Source organism: Ambystoma mexicanum, chromosome 7p (assembly GCF_040938575.1).
Source record: "Ambystoma mexicanum isolate Mex_15411 chromosome 7p, UKY_AmexF1_1, whole genome shotgun sequence".
NCBI classification, from domain to species: Eukaryota; Metazoa; Chordata; class Amphibia; order Caudata; family Ambystomatidae; genus Ambystoma; species Ambystoma mexicanum.
Genome location: NC_090939.1, coordinates 274,337,013 through 274,351,741, shown reverse-complemented (window position 1 = coordinate 274,351,741; position 14,729 = coordinate 274,337,013). Strand labels below are relative to the sequence as shown.

Here is a 14,729-nt window from a genome sequence, read left to right as displayed (position 1 = left end):
GTTTTTTTGATCATGTTACATAGGAGTACAGTTACATTAGCAAGCAGTGGGCAACAGTTACAATAGTTGTGGTTACAAATAAATACATACATTGGTATTACAGGTACAAGCATACATGTTGCAATTAAGGCGGTGGGCCGAAGGTGAGACAGATAGTAATATTACTTACAATATTTACAGTGGGTAGGCAGTAAATCTAAGCTCTAGGATGTTAAGCTGTCAATGTGTCCAGGTCATGAAGCCAATGTTTGGTGTTGCGTTTAAATAGGTTGAAGGAGGTTACAGACCTGATTGGAACAGGTAGTGTGTTCCATAGCTTTGAGGCTTGTACAGGGGAACTAACTCCTCCCGAGTAATGGAGTTTGAATCTTGGTATAGACATAGTGTTAATTTGAGCTGTTCTAAGTGGTCTTGTAGATGTGTGTGGGGTAAGTTGGTTAGAGATGTAGGATGGTGTGAGGTTAGCCCTAGCTTTGTGGGTAAGGGCAAGAGCTTTGAGGGATATTCTGTGCTCTATAGGGAGCCGATGCAGATTATGTCTAGTCTCAGAGATATGCGACTTCTTAGGGATGTTGAGGGCTGCCCTAATGGCGTTATTTTGAGTTACTCGTAGTTTGTGAATATTTTTGCGGCTAGTGCCTAAGTAGAGGGCATTACAATAATCTATTTTGGACAAGACTAACATTCTAGCAAGGGTAATGAAGTTGGGAGTGGAAATAAACGGCCTACATGCGGTAATAGGTTTACATGTGTAGGCGGCTGAAGACGCTACTGCATTGGTTTGTTTGGTGAAGGATAATGTGACATCGATGTAGATACCAAGGGTTTTAGTATTATTAGAGACAGGGATGGGGTTACCATCAATAGTGAACAGTTTGAAAGCAGTATTTAGTTTTTTTAGTTTAGCGTGAGTACCAAGGTTAATCAACTCCGTTTTTTTGTCATTGAGACAAAGTCCATGGTGTGCCATCCACGCCTGTATTACTGCGTATATTTAATTGAGGGTTTTGCTATCAGTTTCATAGTCGCCAGAGATAGGAATGAGTATCACTCGCACTCCCATGTGCGGGCCATTTAAAGATGGTCACCGCACTATGGAATCGAGCAGTGCAGCAGAAGGCGTTGAACCCCGAGCTGAGGCTCACAAACGTGATGCACACGGACCGCTGTGGTGGAACGGAGGCCACTGGAAGAGATGGAGAAACACTGTGTGTGATTAAGAAGGCCTGTGGAGATGCAGGGAGCCGTGCATGTGCCCCTTGGATGTCGGGTCGCTCGAAAAAGCAGCATTCTCCAACCCGGGCTGACAAAGAAAGCCAACCCCAATCGAATACAAATGCATGAGATGCCATTTAGGGAGAAAGGTTTTAGAAAAATGTTTGAATGCAGACAAGGTAAAGTACAAAGGAGAACCCCAATCAAGTTCAGATAGATGAAATGCCAGTGTGGGGGAAAAGTTTGAGAAAATGTTACTTTGGACTGATATACCAAGCACCTCACGGTACATGCTGTTGTGGTATAGCCAAAGAACTCTGAAAAGTATAAGAACTGGCAGGCGAGTAAACCAGGCAAATGAAATTGTATGAGGATTCCTGGCAGCAGAGTATACCAGGCAATCTGCAAATTTACAAGAAATACTACAGAAAGACTGTTAACATAATGTATTGCTTAAACAAGAACTTTGAACGTTGTGAGTCCAGTGAAGACACAAAGGAACTGTTAACTAAAGAGGTCTTTACCTTGGCATTTTTTTTCATTGGAGTCATTGGTATACAACACATTTGCCAACATCAAGTTAAAAGACATTTCCTTGCACCCTTTGTTGTTTTTGTTTATAGTGTGAGGGTCAGGATAGGACGTTTTGGACACAAGGATGGCTTTTCAGTTACTGCCACCCTGGCATTGTTTTCAGTTTCTAGGTAGGGTAGTTCCTCTTTACAATAGAACCAAAGAGGCATTTTCCCAAACAATGTTTTGTTTAATAAATGTGTTCTACGGAAAACATGACAACTTTGTGTCCGGCTTTCTTTTCTGACCCCTCACAAAGTGCTGAATAAAAAATCGAGATAAGCCCACCTTTTCTGCGTGCCTTAATCATCATGTTTAGGAGTCTGAAGTTTCTCAGCTGGTTAGGGAACAAAGGCAAAAATTTGCTTAGTTGCTCTTGTAATTGAAAAATGCAGAAAAATATCTAATGCAGATGAACCTTCTTTTTCCTTAAAGTAGTCCAAAGAGATAAAACTCCCTCCAGGAAACCGGTCTAAGAAGGTACATATCTCAGTTTTAGTCATAACCTTCTGGATTTGTCTTTCAAAAGTAATGGGTATACCCATCGATCCATGCCACAGGGACAAGAGCTTAGAAACGCATCTGGCCACCAACAATCCTTTCCATTCTCCCCCATGCATAACTCAAGGTTCAACGTTGATCGAGGTGCTATTGATCTTAAGTTTACCGAGCACAGCAGTCTGAATAGAGGATGTACGATCAAGGCTCACTCAAGATGGAACATGCTGACGCTTGCGACCCAGTGAAAACCAGTATGATGTGTAATGAGTCTGGGCAACTAAGTAGTACCTCCTGGGCTGCAGGACTTCCAAACTTCCTTTATCATAGGGCAATGCGAGTGTGTACCAACTGTCCCTGGCGTGCTTCCCAGCCCATACCGATTGCATAAGCGCAGCCTTTACCCTTTCAAAAAAGCTCTTTGGTAATATTAGAGGTATATTCTGCCAATTATCATTTTGTTTAAGTAAATAAACTTGGACAAAATGATAATTGCTAATGGATTCTTTCTCCGATGGATTCCTCATTTTTTATATCCATCTCCCAGTGCAGCTGCTCTTCGGAAACCTTTGCCCTGCCAGGGCGTGTGGTGCAGCCCTGCGTCAGCTCCGCCCAACAATTTTACAAGCCCTGCGCTGGATAGAGGCGTCGATCCCCATGACCTTAGTTCCTTTTGTCCGTGCACTGTGCTTGCTTTAGGAACACTGATTCATTTGAAGTTTTATCGTTTCTCCAACAATGTGCACAGTTCAATTAAGTCTTTGGGGTTCAAAGCTTGCATCCACTCTGGGCATCAAATAACAGTTTTCAGATCCCCAACATATTTGTCTCAACTACCTCATGAGGGACACGACACAAGACTGTGCATCATATCTGTCGATGCACATCAAGGCACTTCAGGAACTTTCACTACAAGGAGAAAGGCAATAAACCATCCTGTACGAGGTCACCCGGCACGGATCGCTGTACCGAGGAACGGACCCCTGTCCGCAAGGACAAGAAAAGGACACAGTACAAGAACACATCTTGGTCCATGTGGTTCTTCAAGGCACCATTCTTCTTTGAAGTAGAACAAGAGGACTGTCCACTCCAGGTAATCCTGATGGAGGAGACTGCACAGGTACCGTTCCCTACCCAATCCTCTACCCCTGAGGAATGGGAGGCCTTCAGGCTCAAGATTCTTGCATTCTTTGCCAAGCCCAGCAGCTTTGGCCTTGGCACCAATAGCTCCGGTGTCGACGGCTTCGGTCTCTGGGCCATGCGCACCATCTGAGTCCACCACGCTTGGACAAGCCGACAGAGACACACATTTATTGCGTGGCCGTATGCCGTTGTGAAAGACTGCGACAGACTGAGAAGATCCCGACTTGTGGTTGCAACACTCTGTCTACGACCTCAACTATCCCCTCCATGGCACAACTGGCCAGCACTGATGATGCCGGAAATTCCTTGCGACTACGAACGCCCTGCTCCCTCAGGGGTGCATATATGTCTGGTATTGGAGACATTTATATTGAGGAAGGGGATCCCATCCCCTTTGATATGGAAACCCCTCCAAACAAGCGAGGTTAGAGATATCCCGTAGGACTTCTGCAGTGAACAAGGGGACTTGGTGGATTGTGTGGCCGACTTGCAGCATGCAAGCAGCCTAGACACCTTGCCAGAATGGGTCATGCTCCCTGTTCCTACCCCTGACAAGCCTCTGGCAGCTTTTCAGTGACTTCTTGCAAAGTGGTGGATACCTTGGGCTTGCCTGCTTCCTCTCCTAATGTTCAATATGAGCTCAGTGATGTTCTGGACAAGGAGACACTGCTGCCTTTCAGTCAGGCAGTTGAAGCTCTAGTACTAGAACTATGGTCTAAGTCCGCCTCCATTCCGATGGTTGTCTGCGAACATGCTAAGAAGCACAGACCAGCTCCCTCAGACCCACTCTTCCTGTCTGCTCATGCATCGCTAGAAAGCTTGTTGGTTCAGGCTGCAGTGGCAAACCTGATTACTACCTCTTTCCCATCCTTGCCTCCTGCCAGGGAGGGCAAGAGGCTGGATGCTTGGCGAGGGAAGGTTTTTGACTTTTCTAGCCTGGGCCTGCGATGTGTGAAAGCATCCTGTGCCCTGGCTAAATTCTCCTTTTGGGGTTCTGTCATCTCAGAGGCAGTGGAACACATCCCGAAGGTGACATGAAGGAAGGATTTGAGGCTCTCGCCAAATCCTCCAATTGGGCCTGTACACCACAGACTGCATGGCAAGAGCAATGGATCCATCATGGTCTTGAAGTGATACTCCTGGCTACCTATGTCAGGTTTTTCCAACCTGTTTGGGAGTAAGGCCGATGAATCCCTCTCAGAAACTCCAGGCTTCAAAGGTGACTGCGAAGTTTCTGAGACTAGCTTCCCAGCAACGGCAACCTGCGAGTACTGCGGGCAGAGGCAGGGGCGAAAACTCACCCCTTCACCTCCTAGGCCCACGGAGGGGGTAAGCTCCCTCGGGTAAGCAGGTGCAACATCGGCCCAACAGGGGTTGGGGTTTCCCTATGGGAAGCATTTCAGCCTCCACTGTGCCCTCCACTGCCCCAGTTGCAAAGTCTCTTTAAATCAACCTTTCACCCCTCCTTGCCTTCGGGAGACAGAAAATCCCTTTTTGGCAAGGAATGGATGCTTACCACTTCTGATGCTTGGGCCTTACAAGTCATTTACCAGGGATACTGTCTCCCTTTCGCTCATCGCCCTTCAAACCACCCGCCAGACAGCCAGTACTTGCCTCTGGACCATCTCCTATTGGAGGAGATTTGTCAGCTTTTGCCAAAGGGGGCCATAGACCCAGTGCCCTGCTTGGAGCAAGGCAAGAGTTGGTATTGAAACTGTTTTCTGGTGCCAAAAAAGAACGGAGGACTGCACCCTATCCTTTATCTGATATGCAGAAGTCCTGGTTACCTTGCAGTAAGTTGTGATGTGTTTGATCCTTGTAAATAAAAAGGATCTCACGCAGGTTGTTGTGTCTTCACATGTGGTTTTTATTGTCCAAGGGTCAAATACATCACAACTTATTGCAAGGTAACCAGGACTTCTGCATACGAAATTTCCTCAAGGGGCATTGGGTTTGCCCCTTCCCCCCCTGTGACCTTGCAAAAAAAAACACCAGAGAAAGAACTATGACCACATAGAGGTCGGCACATGAGCGTTCATTTTCTAGAACCCATTTCCTACAGCCTATCCTTTATCCGAGGCTTCTGAACATGTCCTTGCACAAGGAGGAGTGCAGGATGTTCACTCTAGCCCAGATTCTTCAGGGCCTGGTCCTGCAGGATTTGCTGGTATCACTGGATCTCCTCAATGAATCCACAAAAAGCACAAGAAGTTCCTGAGATTCAAAGTGGGGAAAGTCCACTACCAATTCAGGGTCCTTTCATTTGGCCTTTCTTCACTGCCCAGGGTTTTCACCAAGCTGCTGGCATCAGTAGCGGCTCGCCTCAGAAGGAAGAGCATCCATGTGTTCCCCTAGCTGGATGACTGACTCCTACTGATCAAAACACGAATTTGGCGCCCCTGATCTACCCGGCCATATTCCTATAGCCATGGCTTGGGTGTTCAGGTCAACCTTTACTTGGTCAAGGTCTGTGATACGACTTCCGAAAACCCTACGCAACAGGTGCCAACTGCCAACTTGAAGTGAAGGTTTAAGGTCCATGTCCTTTAATAAAATAGCAGAATCTAAGGTGTTTGTTTTTAATTCACGACACAGGGTGCAACTCTAAAAATAAGACATTACTTGGGCGTTCCTTGGACGAGGGTCCTCAGTAATTCCCGCTCCATCTTAACTCTACATTCTCAGCATGAAACACTGTCTTTTGGGTTTACAGTGCCCAACACTTCTTTCTTGGTGTGTGTTGAATCTTTCTTGTCTTTTGGTGAAGGTATCAGGATACCTTGTTAGTTCTCCTTGCTGTCTACATTACCTGGCCCCATCACCCCTGGTTTCTTGGGTGTTCTGTATGTGGGTTAGGGGTCATACTTTTAAGCACACTTTGCACCCTGGGGCTCCCAGACTTACCCTCTCTTCCAAACTGTCTGCGGTTTTCCTGCGGTTGCTCTTCCAAACTCTTAAGAGACTTTACAGTGGCTTTGATCTTATCCAGTTCTTTATTCCGTGCCTCTTCCTCCTGCTCATTACTTGCCCTTTCCTCTTTAAACATTTCTCCCTCTCACTTTCCTAGTTCACGCTCTTCTTTATCTCCATGTTGCTCATCAAAGCACTTCTTCTCCTCCACCATTCTTCTCCTTTGCTCTTGCTCTCCCCCCATTGCCTCAGCTCTCACTTCTCCCTTCTTTGTATATACTCTCCTCTCTCTCCAGTTCACCTCTACACCATGCACTAGTATCCATCCCTCTCTTTACTTCTGACTCCCACATTGATATGATATATGGCATGTATAACGTGCCTGTATACAAGTGTTTCTAGGCGCGAAACTTTGCTTACTAAATTCTGTCCAATTGTATCCCCTCAATATACTGCAGGAACTGTGTTTGCTCTTAGGGTTTTCAAAAGTCTAAGTGTGATTTGTGATTGGGAGCTTGGTACCGGGACTGCAGATTCAGCATGCATGTGTTACCTATTGGCTAGCAAGCCTTATCTTGCCTTTGCTAGCTTAGGGTGGTTTTAACTGGTTCCACAATGTTGTATTAAACATGCAGACTGTGGGGATTGCAGGTATTCTCCATAATTCACCTCTGCTTTCTCTCATGAACGGAAAAGACACAACAGACTTGCATCCCTCTATAAACCAACTCTCTTGTGGACTGTGTTCTGCTGGCGCCCATGGTTGTGGCACTGCAAATCCTGTGACCTTTGTCAGCCCATCTATTAGTTTGCCTGTATCTGTGACTCCCAACTTCGTTCAAGGCCAGTTTGATGATGAGAAGATATGAGCCTAGGGATGAACACTCCAGTTTGTCAAAAAAGGCACTTTTCAAATCTACTGACTCCAGTTATTGACATTGTGAATAATATTACCATACTTTTTGGGCACTGCAATATAAAAAGATATTGAACATCCATGGACAAAAAAAAGATTGGTGCCACAACTGGTTCAAGTGCTACGGGATATACAAGGTGAAGAAAGGAATCACTTATTGTACATAGGCTTTTTAAAAGATGATGTAATCGGGCACCATGATGATTTTGTATAGATGTATTTTATGATGTGATCAAGCGGAAACCAACACCTTGCATGAGGTTAAGTAGTAATTCAGTTAGGAATGGTATAAAGGCTGGGAAAAGTGTGTATTTATGAAAAAAACATGAAACCCTTTATTTACATCTGGAGCCCTCCCTCATCTAAAAAAAAAAAAATGGTCCCACATTTCAGATGGATGGAAGCTCATTCATCCCACCTTTTAATCCTGATGTTAATAAACTAATGCAAGCATCATTCTAGTCATTTTTAGTTGCCGTACCATAGCTGGATATAGTAGGCTATTCCAAGTCTTACATTGTTGTGGTTTCTGCACTAGTATGCATCATGTTGCAGAAAGAATATTCTTTTTTTTCTCAAAATACTCTATTATTATTTTTAAAGGTTCATGAACAAATATAGGACAATCATTTGTATGTACATATTCTAGAATAGATACAAACTTAACTCAGCCATCATAGTCGTAACGTAAAAGGAGTGAACAAAAAGGAATTGGGGGGGGGAGGGGAATGAGGGTGGGGTGGAAAAGAACAATAGAAAAAAAGGAAAACAGAAATACTAAAACCATCCACTGCACACAGATGTTAATGAGTAAAACCATGGAAACCTTAAGGCACAATTGTAAACAGTAAAGAAAGAATATTGTGAACATAAATGATATGCAAACAAATGTATTTTATATTTTACAGGGGAGGATGATGTTTTCCCATGATTATGTGTTTTGGTGTGGAGACTTCAATTATCGGATCGATCTTCCTAATGAAGACGTTAAAGAGCTAATTCGGCAGCAAAGTTGGGATGCACTTAATGCAGGTGATCAACTCATTACGCAGAAAAATAATGGACAGGTATGGAAGCAGTTTCTTTTTTTGTTAATGACACTTCTTCTCTAGAATTTGTAAAGCAACTTTTCCCAACATGAAGTAAATCTGTCATAAAGGACTTGCATGCTTGTTTTCATACTGTTGTAATTACCCAACTCCATGACACTTATTATTAAGCCAGGAAGCATGAAGGGCTGAGTCGTCTCTTCAGATGTTCGAATCTCTGACCAGCATGTTGCACAGATCTTAGAAGCTAGTGATCTACCCACTGAGCCTTTTGTACTGGAGATTGTGTACTGCAGGCTTCAGACGTGACTCTCTAGCACTTGCTTAACCCAATGAGCCTTCTTTCTTTTATTGGGAAATGTGTACAGCAGGTTACCTATAGATCTCTAGTGCAGCAGGCTTGGACTGACCTATAGGGCAATAGGCCGAACCAAAAACACAAAATGCTAGTGTGTGCCTGATTTTATTTATTTTTTTAATCACAGAGAGCCCCATTTTTGGCTCATGTGGGCCAGTTTGATAAGTGACTTCACCCTGCGGCTAGTCGTTTTGACCAGTGTCACTTAATAAATATTCTTTAAAATGCTCAATTGGCATCACATTTTAATCAAAAGCCTCCCACATGGGTACACTCAACAGTTGCCATTTGCAACTGTGGCCCACTTTTTCATTATATTTCATTGTGTATTTATATATGTCCCCTATACACAGGCAAGTGTTTTAAAGCACCCAAGACAATTTTATGCCCCAGTCCGACCCTGTGTGGCAGGTGCTAAATGTACTAACCTACATGACTGGCATTTGATCAAGTAGCATGCAGGATACACACAGATGTGTGCATCAGGTGCCCAGCCCACAGAACATTTGTATAGATATTCAAATGTGTCGTACAGTCACTGAGATACCTAGAGGTGGGGCCAACACATTGAAACATAATGAATTACCTCTTCATTGCTAAAATGGATTAAATCACCAGACAACACATCAGTGCCTCTAAAACTATTGCCTGTCTACTCACAATCCCACCATGTGAAACACAATAGACGGTTTGCAGGCCCATCACTCCTAAAGACCTTGCAGACATTTTAGCATCACTAAATCCTTTCTCATGCAAGGACGTCCTATGCCTGCTGACATAGAACAGATGTGTAAGGCACTGCACTAACACCCTTCCTCCAAATAGTTGTTGCCTTGCTGAATCAAGGCGTTTTTTCACTTAAATAAAAAGTACTTGTTCTGGACAATCTCGCCAACTACCAGCTGATCACTAGCCTTTCATTATTCAGTAAAATCATTGATAAAACAGTGGCAAACCAATTTCATGATCAGATCAACCAACATGGTCTACTCGATGGCTACCATCAAGCTTCAGACCTAGATGCAGCATGGTGACCGCTGTCATCCAGGTCATAGACCGTGCTCTTCACGTAATGGACAGAGGAGACTTGTGTCGTCTTGTTATTGAGAGGGGTCAGAAATGAGAGGCAGAGACAAAAAGGTAACATTCTCAATATTAGCCATTTTATTAACAGAAAGGGGGTTGGATGAAGGCCCAAGTTTCCATATCCTATTGTGAATTTCCCTTCCTATAAAACTAAAACTAAAATTGGATGGCCTTGTGTCCAAACCCAGTTTGGCCCTCACACTAACTTATACAAAACTGTACAAGGTAAAAGTTTCAAAGTTCAACTCAAATAAGTGCAACAAATCAAACGTATAACTTCAACCAAAACAATCCTTATTTCCATGGTTTGGTTCCTTTTCCCTCGATTGGTTCAGGAAAACTATTCACAATGTTCTGTGTCAAGACCAGTCTCTTGAACGCTACGCAAATTTCGCTTTTACCTAATACTTTCATTAGGATAGCATAACAAATGTTCTTTTCACACCATCGGTTGAAATATAGCAAAGAGACAGTCTTTCCTGGTCTTTTCAGGTTGGCACAACAAAATATCTTTTCCACAACACTGGTGGAGTATGATGAAGGAAAGTCTTATCTACTTTTCAGGATGGCTAAACAAATTTATTTTCTTCAATGGTGATTCAAGTATGGCAAAAGGCAAATCTTTTCAACGTTTCTGGTAGACAAAATATGTATTTGACACCACAACTTAATATGACCAAGTCTCTATTTATCACACTGTATCAAAGTAAGTTTCCCAGTACACTATCATGCCAAGAAACTTCTTAACTGAAAATTCTTGATATCCTGGTTTACTCTCCTGCCAGGAATATCTCCCCTTTTGGCTCTTAATGATCCCCTGGTGTACTCTCCTTCCAGGTTTCTCTTCCCAAAAAGGTCTCACTACCTGATACTCTTATCGGGTTTCTTTACAACATTCACGTTCTTCAAACTGAAAACTCTTGACATCCTGGTTTACTCTCCTGCCAAGAATATCTTCTTTCTTAAAGGTTCACTACCTGATAATCTGACCAGGCCTCTCTACAACATTCACTTTCTCTTTAGGTTTCACACAATTGTACTCCTTCAACAACACTCTGTTGACTTCAGTTGTTACTGGTGCCGTTTTCCCCCATGTATGAGGGGTTTTCAAGCTCTGTCTGTCAACCCTTAAGGACTCCTTGCCCCTCTTACTCGTCACAGAACCTGAGGCTTTCTTGGACTTGTAGTTCAAGGAAGTTTCAATTATTTTTTTTAAATCACATGGTTGAACAGTTGCATTTAAATTACTATTAATAAACATGAGATGTTTCATATGTTATATGTTTACCATGTACACATGAGGATTTAATTGGATTTTGTTTAACCAAGGTGAGGAGTTTTACAATAAGATGGTTCTGAGTAATGAGAGCCATCCATTAAAAACTCAAGATATTAAAGGATCTTCCTCACAAGATGGATGACTATACCACCTCTCTCCTGTTGGAGTCACCACTCTCCCCTGACAGCTATCTCCTCACATGTGATCCACCCTCAGAATACTACCCCCAGGGTCAGGATCAGGCAGCAGCTGTTGTCCCTGGCCACATGAGGGGAGACTTTAGGCTTGGGATCTGTGATGACTCAGCAGGATTCATCTGATTTTCCTCAACACCTCTGGCGTGTCTGACATGGTCGACCACGACATATTAATCAGCCTTCTCACTAACAGAATAGGTTTAGTCCTCAACTGGTTTGCTGCCTACCTTTTGGTTGGACACAAAGACGTTCAGGTGGGCAACTTCAGGTCAGACCATCATCCAGCCAACTGCAGATTCCCACAAGGCTCAGTCCTCATCCCAGTGATCTTCAACTCCTGCATGGAGTGCTGAGGTCACTTATCACTGACCCAAACAATGTGGATGATACAGTTATAACTCAGTGAGACATGCTCAAGCCATCTCCCACCTAAGTGAGCGCTAGCCTAGCTTTCCCAAGGATGGAAGACAAGAACCTACATGAAGTTCAATCTTACAAAAAGAGAATTCATCCTACTAGGCCATCTAGTTAAACAGACCTTTCAAGGGTGGCTAGATGGCATGCACATTGATGAGTTCCCTGTTCAGCTGGCTCCAACTGCCAAATCACTTGGGTTCACTAGCAACAGTGGCCTCCTTCTGGCAACACATTTCCAAAATAAGATGTCCTGGCATCAACAGACACTCCTCCAGAAGAGAGAAACCCTTCCTCCCACCGGAGGGCTTAGGAACCACAGTACAAGCCCTCCCAGAGGGCTGTGCAATCATGCCTGATCACGGGATCAAAGATATCCGATCACATCTCTGCATTCTGAAATGCACTAATTGCCTTGCCGAACCAGTTAACTCTTCAAGATAACTTGCACCCCACCTCGAATAACTCACACAATCTCATCACGGCCAAAGCATTCCACTGGCACGCAAGGCCACCCATATGGACTCAGACGCCATCACTCCAGACCACCTAGAAGCAAACTCAGACACACAGACCATTTTTTTCCAAACTGAAACTAGCAACACCACAGCAAAAGCACTCCTCCGCTTTCTCTCTCTTCTCACTAACAAATCCACCGCTCTTATTTTCATATCCACCAGAGCACCTGGGGACCATGGAAGTGATAATGCTGCTTGGTATAAATACCACTAATATAACAAAACATAAAAGGCATCTACCACCCAGATGCCAGCCTACCTTGCCACAAATCTCACAAGCTCACAGAGCATGTGCACGCCCTGGATTCTGACCATTGCAAGGCTCGAGTCAAAACAGGCGCAGGCATTTTCTTGCTATGCGCTAGCCTACTAGAACATCTCGATTTAATGGAAATATATAACCATGTCACATTCCAAGGTAAGAATTCATTTATTTCTGTGACCTGCTCACCTTTTTACAAAAGTTTTAAGTGGACACATTGCAGTAGGATCCAGTCAACATTCTCCGCAGATCAGCTAGGTGGAAGACAACACTCATTGTGAAATATGAATACCTCAAAAGCCAGATTACTAAAGGCTCCTATGCCACAGCAGAAACTGACTTAAGGTTCCCAAAACATGTGAATGGGATAAGACATTCTAATATATTGATCAGCAGTATGTGAATAACCATATGTTTTGGAATGTGACTCCTGTGATACCTCACCATTGACTTTGCTGGCTAGGACTGATGGGAGTTGTCAGAAATATCAAGTGCCAATTGTTGCAGAGTTTTGCTGTAACCTCTAAACCAATAGTGCGCTACAGAGTTTGAGACCTTGGGCAAAAACTTGGTACCCTTTGTGTCTTCAATAAATACGAAGACCAAGCATAGGGCTGCGGAAAAATAAACCTGGTACAATGCCAAATACTACAGATCGAAAAAAGAGCTAGCTCGGTATGCCAGATCTACGAACCCTGTGGATAAAGGGGCCCTGCAACAATTGAGCGTAAAACACAAAGCCCTCCTGCGGGCATCAAAAAATGCATATGCAATAGCCTCTTGGACCGCCCTTCAGGAGGCGATGGAAGAAGGGGACATGGTTCTGGAAGCTGGTCTCTCCCTGCAAGATAGGTTGCGAACAGTCCACACAATGCTGTATTTCGGGAACGTCCTGGAGAAAGCACTTTTCTAACCTCTGCTCAAGTCTGGGAAGGCAGGATGCAAAGCAGGGTGAGGAGGAGCCAGCCACAAATCCCCAGGATGCAGTTTTGGCTGTAACACACAAGGAAGTGGAAGAGGCCCTGGCTTCCCCAAAAACGGGTAAAGCAGCAGGGCCCAAGCTTATTCCGCTATACTTCTAGCTTGATGAAATGGTTATCTGGATGCCAATTTTATGCAGAGTATTCAGCGCTGCCATTGGTGCTAAAGACGTACCATTAACTTGGCGCGAGGCAATAATAGTACAGATACACAAAAAAAGGCCTACAGACCAGTCTGAAAATTACCGCCCAATCACACTACTCGATTTGTGCCGGGAAAATATTTGGCAAAGTATTGCTGGGGAGACTTAAAAAATGGATAGATGACATAGGGCCCTTTAGCAGCGCCCAAGCCGGGTTTCGAACTGGCCGGGGCTCAGTGGACCATTGTTTCCTACTGTTTCTCTTAAATCAGAAATATACAAAACTGCTAAATATGAAGCTATATGCTATCTTTTCAGACTTCAAAACAGCATTCCATTCTGTGCCAAGAACACTATTGTGGCAAACGTTGAAAAGAGCTGCTTGAAGCTATTGAATTATTACCCATTCAAAATCAGGCTAGTGTGCGTTGTGGTCTGGGAGGAGACCTGACCAATCAGTTCCAGGTGTCGAAAGGGGTCCATCAGGGATGCGTCCAGGCCCCACTTATTTTCCTATTGTACATTCAGGAAATCGTGGATGCACTGGAGGCGGGTGCCTTGGATGCCCCTAGAATTGGGTCAAAAAAAATGGCCCCCCTTATGTTATGCGGACGATGCACTCATTATTGCTACTAGCCCAGCTGGGCTGAAAGTAGCCCTCAATACCTTCTTGACAAAATGTAAGGAGCTTGGCCTCGAGCTCAATAGCTCTAAAACTAAAGTTACAGTTTTTAACCCCCCCCCTTCTCCAAGTCATGCCAGGTAAAGATAGAAGTCGAGGGCCTTACACGGGATCAAGTTGGGTATTTAGACTACCTGGGGATCAGGTTTAATGAGGTGGGGGGGATGGTCGGACCAATTGACCAAATCCAAGGTTAACTTGAGTAAATATAGCAGGTCAATCCAGTCCTTTTTCTCGAGCCATGGCAGTGGAGCAATTGCACCAGACCTGACTCTATTTGACAAACAAGCATTGCCTGCATCTTTCTACAGTGCAGAGATCTGGGGCTTCGTCAATAAAAAATGATTATCCCCAGTCGAGAAAATGTTTCTAAAGAAATTGCTGTTCTTGCCTAAAAATGCACCGACTGCACTGATTCACTTCCAACTCCAAATATTGCCCGTGGCCGATCTGATCGCTGTTAGGCCAGCCCTGTATTGGGTGAGGCTTTGGTCCTCCACGAGCAT

General features: G+C 44.2%; 1 protein-coding gene across 1 annotated transcript in view; it reads left to right on the top strand.

Moving 5' to 3' along the window:
- SYNJ1 (synaptojanin 1) overlaps window positions 1–14,729 on the top strand; it is a 1,805,713-nt gene that overhangs the window by 1,150,761 nt on the left and 640,223 nt on the right. The window contains exon 17 of the mRNA XM_069636346.1: window positions 8,164–8,322. Coding sequence (XP_069492447.1) covers window positions 8,164–8,322 — 159 coding nt within the window. The remainder of the gene's footprint in view (window positions 1–8,163; window positions 8,323–14,729) is intronic.